This window comes from Canis aureus, chromosome 30 (assembly GCF_053574225.1).
Source record: "Canis aureus isolate CA01 chromosome 30, VMU_Caureus_v.1.0, whole genome shotgun sequence".
Taxonomy (NCBI): domain Eukaryota; kingdom Metazoa; phylum Chordata; class Mammalia; order Carnivora; family Canidae; genus Canis; species Canis aureus.
This window is the reverse complement of record NC_135640.1, coordinates 33,719,064-33,729,381: the sequence shown is the minus strand read 5'-3', so window position 1 is coordinate 33,729,381 and position 10,318 is coordinate 33,719,064. Positions and strand designations below refer to the sequence as shown.

Below are 10,318 nucleotides of genomic sequence, written 5' to 3'. Positions count from 1 at the left end.
CAACAGGAAGGGTTTCAGGGTCACAGATAAGCCTCAACAAGGAGGGGATCCCTGGGTGGCTCAGCGGTTGGGCACCTGCTTTTGGCCTGGGGTGTGATCCTGGAGACCTAGGATCGAGTCCCATATCGGGCCCCCTGCATGGGGCTTGCTTCTCCCTCTGCCTGCGTCTCTGCCTCTCTCTCTGTGTCTCTCATGAATAAATAAATAAAATCTTTTTTAAAAAAGCCTCAGCAAGGAGAGTCTGCAATTCAGCCTGGAGGGCAAGCGATTATTGGGAGGATTTCTGGGACCCTGGGTCCAGCTTGCAGGTGACATTCATGGTGAAGAAAGAGAATGCCTTCAGTTTCAGACATCCCACCTCTGGTACCTGTGAGCTGTGTGACACTGGGCAAAGTCACTTTTCTGAGCCTGAAAGGGTGTCCCCTCTCTCTAAGGGGGGAATAACACCTCTGCCTCCCAGGATTAGGGAGGCAGAAGCCGGGCAGAGAGCACCTGACATAGAACTATGCCCTCACCTGCGTGCCCTCGTACAGCTTAGATGAGACCAGAGACCAAAGGCCGCCTTTCTTGGTCTCCCCCATTTTTCTGGAGCTTATTGCTCCCTACATCCCATGCCTTCGTCCTGCTGAGCTAAATGCTGAAACCTTCTGACCTCACAGATGACACACTCCAGGAAGCCTCCACTTCCTGGCACCAGCTGCCCAGGCCTGCCCTCCCTGCCCTGAGGCCTCCGGGCATTGGCAGCCCTCCCCTCAGACACCTCCACGGGGCGGCTCCTCCCCAGGCCTCCCCAGGCTTCCTTCCCACCTTCCTGGGACCAGCGGCTATCAGATCCTGCAGCTCCTCCACCATACAGGAGAGGAAACTGGCTCATGGTAGGGAGGGACTTGCCCCAGGGTCCCAGGGCGAGGGCACAGCTGGGACCAGAGCCCTGACCACTGACCCTGTTCTTCCCTTTGCCCTTTTTAATCCAGGGTCCTCCTTTCTGCCCCTTCTTACCTTAGCTGGTCCCTGTGACAAATCCTTGTCTGTGTCCATCTCCCTACAGAGAGACAGGAGGAGCCTAAATAAGATTTACATGTAATTAGTGGATGTTTTCATTATTGACTAGGGAACACACAGACATGGTTAAACTTATTTCGATTCATAAAGGATATACAGTGAAAATTCTCCCCCGACTCCTGCCCATGTCCATCCAGTGAATTTTCTTCTTCTCCAGGTAACTTCTGTTCTTACTTTCTCGGGCATCCTTAAAGCAGCTTTTCAATGTCTATACAAGCAAATCAGATCTATATTATTTCCACCTTACTTTTTTTTTTTTTAGATTTTATTTACTTATTCATGAGAGACACACAGAGAGAGGCAGAGACACAGGCAGAGGGGGAAGCAGGCTCCATGCAGGGAGCCTGATGTGGGACTCGATCCCAGGACCCCAGGATCAGCCCTCGGGGAAAGGCAGGTGCTAAACCACTGAGGTACCTAGAGATCCCTACTGTCTGTCTTTATAGTTTTTTCTATTCTGGACTTTTCATATACCTGGACCCCTACAATATACTGTCCTCTGTGACTGCCTTCTTTCACTTGGCTTAATGTTTTCAAGGTCCATCCATGTTGTAGTGTGTGTCAGAACACTATTTCTTTTTACTGTCAAATAATAGTCCATTATAGGGATCAACTGCATTTCATTTCCCCCTTCACCAGTCAGTGGACGTGTGATCTATTTCCACTTTTTAGCTATTACAAATAATGCTACTGTGAATGAATATCCATATGCAGGGTTTTGTCCAGGCGTCTGTGGCCATTTCTCCTAGATATATGCCTAGGAGTGGAATGGCTGGATCATATGGCAAATTTGATAATTTACTTATCTAGTCCCCTGTTGATGGAAATCTGATCAAATGACTTCTTAAAAGATTTTATTTATTTGAGAGAGAGTGTTGAGTGCAAGCAAAGGGAGGAAGCGGGGGAGGGGGGCAGACAAGCAGACTCCACACTGAGCTCAGGCTCATGGGGCTCGATCTCACAACCCCAAGACCATGACCTGAGCCAAAATCAAGAGTTGGACACTCAACCGATTGCGCCACCCAGGCACCCCTTAAATTACTTCTTAAAAGCCAAAAACCCTTATAAGTTTGGCATGTGCTGGTCTTCTTGGTGAGGATTCAGGAGCGGGGCTGGGAACAATGGGTGCACAGAACCTGCCAAAGCTCCCTGCTTTTCTTTGCTCCCAGACTCTTATTCTTCTAGCACTTTCTGGTTAAATATGCTTAGATTGCAGTGTGGGCTGTGACTCAGGAGTGTGGGAAAAGGAAGCATCACTCTGCACAGCCTGGCCTACTGGCCCACTGCCCACTGATCCCTGAGGGGGAGCCCAGGCCCCTCAGCTGTGTCCGCGCCTGTGCCTTCCTGTCTGGGTTTCCTCATCCAGGAGACAGTCCAAGAGGAAGCCAGTGACTCCTGACCATGGAGTTTCCTGACCCTGTAACAACAGGCCTCTGCCACACCTGACCATCTCCCACTCCTACGACAGGTGCAGAACAGGGGAATTCAGGAACCATCCAGGCTATAAGCTCGTGAGCAGCCTCACAGGGAGCCTCTCACCACAGCAGGCCTGGATGGGACCAGGGGCAGCTGGAGACTCCTTGGTACCAGCACGTTTTTTAAACCTTCTTTTGCTTTAGGCCTCCTCAACAAGCTTCAGCCAGGAGGTGCTTTGTATTCTGAGCCAACAGTAGACAGGTTGATTTCGATCCCCTGATTAAGGAGAGAAAAATCGTCCAAACTCTTCTCTGCTGTTTCTTTTTGGTACAGCCCTAAAATTCTCTGGGTATCGTGTTACTCCCTGCTCTGCTCACAAACCTCGGGGCAGCCCCACGTCAGTAGGACTGATCACTTGCGGGGAAGACTTCTCATTCCATCTTCTCTGGCCACGGCAGCTGCTTAAACTTGCCTCCCTCAAGAGTCGAGGAAGAGACCGCCTCATGGAACGTGAGTACTCTTCTTCAATACAAGGACGAGCTGTTCTAGAATGACTGCTGTATTTCACATCGGTAAATTATAAGTGCAAAATGGCACAGATGAAAAGGTGTCTCTTTCTGCAAGATGTGTTTGTCCATTAAGATACGACCAACCTATTTTTTTAGAAAAAGAAAAGTGGAGAACAATGTGCTGCAATAATTAATATAGTGAATTTCTTTCCTGTGGATATGGACTGTTTTAAAACTTATTTAATGTCTTGTAGTTCTTGGTTGGGCATATTTTATATGTATTTGAGCATATCACATCATTCTATAACAACTTACAGAAAAGTTCAGAGTTCTCAGTGTGTTCTCTTGCTGTAATTGAGACTTCTGATTTTCTTATTGGGTTGACTTTTAAAAAGAAAGCAATGACGACAATTTTCCCCTTTCTATGCTTTAAGTTCTCAAACCCTTCCACCAACAGTGGTATAAAATTCCTCGTTGTTGTATCATTTGTTATGAGTGACCAATTTTATATAATTAAATCTGTTCATTTGGGCTTTGTCACATGTGGTTTGTAGATTTATTTTTAAACCCTTCATCTAAAAGTAATAAGATCATTCACTTATTCTGACAATTAACTATAACAAAAGATACCAGCCTCTCTGAATCTTGCCATTAGCAAAATGAATTAGCAACAAACAAATATCAAATAGATGGCATTTGGGGAGCAGCTTTGGTCTACCCGGCAGGCTATGGGATATATCCTATGATACATCTGAAAACATCTGTGCTCACACAGGGCAAGAATTGGGGATTTGAGCCAGTAAAGTTCAATTGGAAAAATGTCTCACAGTTTTATGTACTACTTCTGTGCCTTTCATTTCATGGCCACTGGCTCTCCTAGGAGAGAAAACAGTTTTGAATTAAACAACAATTAAGATTTTAATCTTCTGGTCTTGGAAGGGCACACAGTGTCATTCCCCAGGGGCACTTCACCAAGGAGGCCAGAAAAGTGCCCACTTGTACCCTTTCCTTTTTTAGATTAACTCCTTTTTGAAGGTAACTATACATGGTACAAAATGTACAAAGGGGAGCTGGTGAAAAGTACATCTCATCCCTCAATTCTCTTCCCCAAGGGCAACCCCAGGTACCAATTTCTTGTGTATTCTCTCAGAGATACTTTATACATATATGAGCTTCAAGCAAATGCCATATCCTCCCTCCTTTTAGGCATATGATTGCATATTATATCATGGTTAGTCTTAGTTTTCCATATACTAATATTTAGTATGCCCCCCAAAACCCCTTTTTATGTATATGTTGTTAGACTCCTGACCATTCAACAGAGAGAGCCCCCTTTAAGCAGTCCCACATTTCCCCCACATTTCCCACTGATATGAGGACCACACTGTCATTGGCTTGGCCAGGCAGCCCTCAGCCCAGGATGCTGGGTCTCATCTGGATCTCTCTGTTTCTCAGTGATCAAGTGGACTCCTCAGGGAGCCCCCAACCAGACCCAGGCCAGCACTGGCCTAGGCTACCTGCTGAGGGACCACATGGAAGGGAGGAGCGGCACCAACTCCACCAGGGCCCTGAAACTTCCAGATGGGACCAGCGCTGCCTGGTACATCCTCACCATCATTGGCATCTACGGAGTGATTTTCCTCTTCCGGTTAGCCAGCAACATCCTCAGAAAGAATGATAAATCCCTGGAAGATATTTACTACTCAAATTTGACCTCTGAACTCAAAAAGAAAGGTCTCCAAAGCAAAGTGTCCAAATGCTCTGCATTAACGATTAGCAACAGACCTGTCCTGCAGCCCAACCAGGCCAGCCTGGGGCCAACATTCAAAAACAGTGAGTGCCAAACTGAAATCCAAGGGATCCCTTGAAAGTTCAAGGCAAGCCGACCTCTACAGAAGAGGCCCAACCTTCATACAAGGGGAAGCAGCTTTGAGTTTACCTGGAACCTTGAGAGAAGAGTCAGATCCTTGAGTGGGGCTGGAAGAGGATCACTGGGGCACTTAGGCCAATGGGAGTGTGACTGAAGGCCAGCATCCCATCCTGTTTCCTTCTCAGGCTTTGTGGCACTTTGAGACAGGACAGCAGGGGCAGCAGCTTCCAGTCATACCCTTCACTGGAAAAGGTTATGTTCCAGGGAAGGACATGGAGCATTGAGTGTTCTCAGAGAATCTAGGAGATTCCTGAGGGGTATTCACGAAAGTAGCCTCTTGTCATGGAAAGAAGACTGAATTTGGAGTCAAGCGCCCTGGATTAAAGTTCAACTTCCAGAGGATGACATCAACTTTGAGTGACTCGTGGCTCTCACCTGGAATGCATGGCAGGGGGATATATGGCTTCAAAGAGCTATTCATTCTAGAGGTTCTCACTTAGAGCCAAGGTTGTTAACAGCAGAAGTCAGTCAGAAGTTCTTCATTTTTATTGAAAGCATGGGGTCCATTGAAAAAAAGTATTAATTTTGGAGTCAGAGGAATCCAACTCTAGTCAAGGACACTTAAGTAACAAGGAACTCAACACCTCACCTCTCTGGACCTTAGTTTCCACACAGATAAAATGAGAATGATGATGTCTGGTCTGTCAAACTACAAAGTAGATAAGAGCTAATAAGATCATGCATATGAAGATATTTTTCAAAGTAAAGTAAAAATGTAAAATATAAACCCTGTGCTCATAGTGGTGTGGTGGTTGATGCTATGGGGGTATTGGTGTTAGTGATGATGGTAGTGATGTCATTGGTAATAGCTGATGTTGATGATGGTGTTGGTGGTAGTATTGATGGTGGGGTTGATGGTTGATGTTGATGATGGTCATGTTGTTGGTGGTTGATATTAAGGGTGATGGTGGTGGTAGTGGTGGTTGATATTGATGATAGTGGTGGTGGTTGATGGCTGATGTTTACTCAAATGTTTTATAAATATCTGTTACTTATATATTTGTCTCTGCCTAAAAAGAAGTAAGACCTTGCCTAGATGAGTAATTAATTTAGAGAGATGGTGATTAGCTGAACTTCTGCAGGCTTTCAGCAGGCAAAGGGATAAGTTATTTGTTGTACCAACTTCTATGAAGTTTATTCAGCTCCGTTTTTGGAGACATTCCTCGGATTACAAATGAAAAAAAGTGGGGTTTTTTTCCCCCCTGTCTCCAGATAGTGGTCTGCAACCAGCCCCACATTTCATAAAAGTCAGAATTAAACCTCAAGCTTTTGTTCTTAGAGGGTGAGGTCAACTTCCAAGTATTCTTCTTTCTTTTTTTTTTTCTTTTTTTAAAAAATATTTTCCACAGATGTTAGAAATGTTGGCTTGTTTATATAGTTAGGGCTAGGCATCATCCATATGTTTGAGATGGTTATAAGGCAGGATAAAAGAGAAGGAAATATAGACAAAAATGTAATCCACAGCAAATAGGAACATGGAATGTATTACAATGGGAGTGAAAGGTCAGAACTTAAGTGAATTTGAAGATTCAGTCTTCTCCTGTTACCTGCTTCCCCAGCATGCATTTCCCTCTTCCTTAACCCAACCACCCCTAATTTACATTTGGAGATCTATATGGCACTAAGGAAGCTGAAACTACTCCCAGTTCAAGGGCTGAAATAGGAGAGCCACGTCAATCTAATCAGCACAATCCATTTCCTGGCTTCACGGATTGGGTCCAAGAAGGACTCATGACCTAAGTGAGCTGATCTTCAGAATGATTGGAAAGATTTTAAAGGGAGATTCTGGGACATAAAAGTTCTGTCTTGTGCAGGATTGTGTTAAATGCAGATCTGAGCCTATAATTGCTGGAGCCCTTTTGCCAACGTTAGAAAAGCCAGTTTGAGGGCAAAATCCAGCCTGGAGAGGAGAACTGAGAATATCACAGAGACTAGAGTCCCAATCAAACTGTGCTTGAAGGGAAACCTGGGTGGCTCAGTGGTTGAGCTTCTGCCTTGAGCTCAGGTCATGATCCTAGGGTCCTGGGATCAAATCCCACATCAGGATCCCCATAGGGAACCTGCTTCTCCCTCTGCCTCTGTCTCTGGGTCTCTCATGATTAAATAAAATCTTAAAAAAAAAAAAAAAAAAACTGTGCCTGAAGCCTTAATTTGCTACAGGACTGTTTAGTTTGTGAGCCAATAAATCTCCTTTATTAAACTTTCTGACCCCCCTCAACCAAAAATATCCTGTATGATACTGCTGGATAAATAATTTCCTGAAGGAAGTGAGCCTTGAAGTAGAATTTGAAAAGAGGAGCAATGTGATGTGGTAAATTAGGATCCTTTCCTTCATCAAGGTTTTTCTATTTCTAGGATTTTGGGGTTTCAGGGAAAAGATAGATTTGGTATGCTTCTAATGCCAGTTCAGTGATCACTTGTATAATTTCACATTGCTTGGCCTCTCAAGGAGCATTCAGTGAGATCCTGTTCCATTTAATCTCCAACCCTTGACTCTGTTAGTAAACCACCATGGAAATCCCAAGAAGGGCTTGCCATGTTAGACACGTGGTCAGGGACAGGCTTTTACAGTATTTCCTAAGGAACAAAGCCACCATCTTCCCATTGACACTCAGATGCAGTTAGTTACATGAGATCCAAGGATATTTTCCCAGGCCACCTGTTTCTTGATACAAATTCACCTGTTTTCTGGGGAGCTGATCTAAGAGTTTGCATGGGAGATGTGTTCCTGGATGGAGACTACATTCTCCATTTTAAGCAAGACTGGTGAGACACAAGTACTATGAATATTTTATGCAAAATCCTTTAAATCTAAAATGCTCAGGCTCAGAATAATCCACTACTATCTTGGCAAACCCCATGTAGCTGGACCAGTGGGAAATGTACCAGCACCACAGTGTGGGTGTTTAGTTCAGCAAGTGAGCTTTGTGCATTCCACCAACCCTGGTGGAAGCAGGAACAGAGAAAGCTGATTCTCAACATTTCAGACACTTTTTCTTTTTTTTGTCCCTATAGTAAGTTACCCCCAAGATTAGAGGATCAGGTCAATTAAAGGCCTACCTCTGCCATTGAGATTACTTAAAATGGATCTGGCTAACAGTTTCCAGGAATGGCTTCTCTGGGGGTTTGTGGTTGAATGTACCATGATTTCTACCAAATCAAATCCAAGTTACCAGAGTTTTCCTGGGTGTTTGGAACACTTCTATTCTAAATGAAATTCTGATCAGCTCAGCTGCATTTTCATGTGTCTGGTGTGATGTATTATCAGAACATTTTATTTTATTTTGTTTATTTTCTTAAGGATTTTTATTTATTTATTCATGAGAGACACACAGAAAAGAGGCAGAGACATAGGCAGAGGGAGAAGCAGGCTCCCTGTGGGATGTGGGACTCGATCCCAAGACCCCAGGATCACTACCTGAGCCAAAGATAGACGCTCAACCACTGAGCCACCCAGTGCCCCTATTTTGTTTATTTTTTAAAGATTGATTGATTGATTTGAGAGAGAGAGTAGGGGGTGGGGCAGAGGAAGAGGGGAAAAAGAATCCCAAGCAGATTCCACCCTGAGTGCAGAGCCCGACTCCAAGCTCAATCCCAAGACACAGAGATCATGACCTGAGGTGAAACCAAGAGTAAGATGCTTAACTGATACACCACCCAGGTGCCCCATCACAACATTCTAAGAAAGGATTTAAAAAAATTAAAGACTAAACATTTGTTAGTATTTACCCAGCTCTTCCTAGAGTGGCCGGTGGCTCTGACTCTCACAACTGATTCTGATTGTCAAGATTTCCACTGGAGCAGAAGAATGTCAACTCAGTCTTCAATTAAAGTTCAAGTTCTTCTCTTGGCAATGATGGAAACTGACTCTAGGTAACTCATGACCCCCTACCCCCAAAAAAGATTTCTGGGAAGGCAACTGTGGTAGCTCCCAGAATCAAAAGAACAGCAGCTTATCCAGGCCTTGGGAAGGAGAGATGCTAGTTGGCCCAAAGCCTTCACACAGAGGCCCCAACTGGAGAACCATATCTCTAGGGTCCTCCCGGATGATGACTCACCTTCCATGCTGCCTCTCTGTGCCTCTGCTCAAATATCAAATGTCAGAAGAGAGTATTGCTTTGGATCAGGTACAGCAGGTGCTTACCCCTTGGACTAGTCGCTGATGGTGGGCTCAAGGATTAGAGAACTCTGATTGGCTGAGGCTGAGTCATGTGCTCCCTTCTGTGGCACTGAAGTCTATAGAGAAAATGTCAATAAGAAGACTGTTGCCAGGTATTACCTTCTGTGAGGCCTTCTTGACCCCTAAGGCAGAATTAGTGGTCCTCCAGGGTGGCTGTAACACTTTGTAAATGCTTGGATGAATTGAAGAGGAAATTTTTATTTAACAAAATCTCTCCAAGGATGGGAACTGGACTTGTTGGCCAAGTGTTTGGTACAGGAAGTGAGACCCCATGAGATCATAAGCATGGGTAGAACCATTCTATAGGAGACCAAGAGAAGAATTTGCCTCCCAGGGGAAAGGAAAAAGAAAAAGAGAGAAGAGTAGGTTAGGGACCTAGCAGGACAGCAAAACACATTAAGTCTTTGCAATGACTTGCCCACCACCCGAGAAGGGCAATGATAATAATATGGACAGGAATAATTTTGACATTACCAATTCCTTGCAAAACACACAATAAATATTTGCTGAATGAATGAAGGATGCCTACACTAGTGTGTCAGTTGAGTTACTTACAATGAGAGCTATTTCATTGGGAACAATGGGTCCTAACAATTTTTACTGGGCACTTCTGGGGGAAACGTCCAGTCTCCAGACAAAATATAATGAGCACAGAATTTGAACAAGGAGATTCGTTGTTCTTAAGGAAGTAATTCCAACAAGCAAAGGTAATTGGTTTATTATTGTTTACAATCTCTCTGTGTGTTTACAAAGTACATTTATCTTTCTATCTTACCTGGGTCCTTATGGCAGCCGTGGGAGCTGGGCAGGCTTCCAGCCTTGGCCTGGACGGCTGCCTTTCTGCCCATATGCCCCGTTCATTTGTCTGTCTTCAAACTAGCTCAGATAGCATTTCTTCCAGAAAGCCTTCTCCCCTTGCCAAGCCTTTTACAGATGTGCTTTAAAAAATAATGATACTCATGTAAAAATAATAAAAGTTAAAATAAAAGGACTCAGTATGGACCAGGCACTAAGTGTTGTTGTACATGGGTTATTTCTTTTGTCCATTGCTCATCTTCTGTATCCCCACATACTGTGCTGCCTCCATGGTAACACCCACAAATAATAAACCTGGAGACAAACCATATGGTCATGTGAACAAAGGAAGTTTCTTCTTTTTTTTTTTTTCAAAGATTTTATTTATTCATGAGAGACAGAGAGAGAGACACACACACACACAGA

The 10,318-nt window shown here is 44.3% G+C and overlaps 1 protein-coding gene across 1 annotated transcript; it reads left to right on the top strand.

Annotated features, from left to right (window-relative positions):
* Window positions 1–2,183: 2,183 nt before the first annotated feature.
* SMIM34 (small integral membrane protein 34) lies at window positions 2,184–10,104 on the top strand. Its single transcript, XM_077879103.1, has 2 exons — window positions 2,184–2,988; window positions 4,443–10,104. The coding sequence occupies exons 1-2, from the start codon at window positions 2,982–2,984 to the stop codon at window positions 4,853–4,855; spliced, it is 420 nt and encodes a 139-aa protein (XP_077735229.1). The 5' UTR covers window positions 2,184–2,981; the 3' UTR covers window positions 4,856–10,104.
* The last annotated feature ends 214 nt before the right edge of the window (window positions 10,105–10,318 follow it).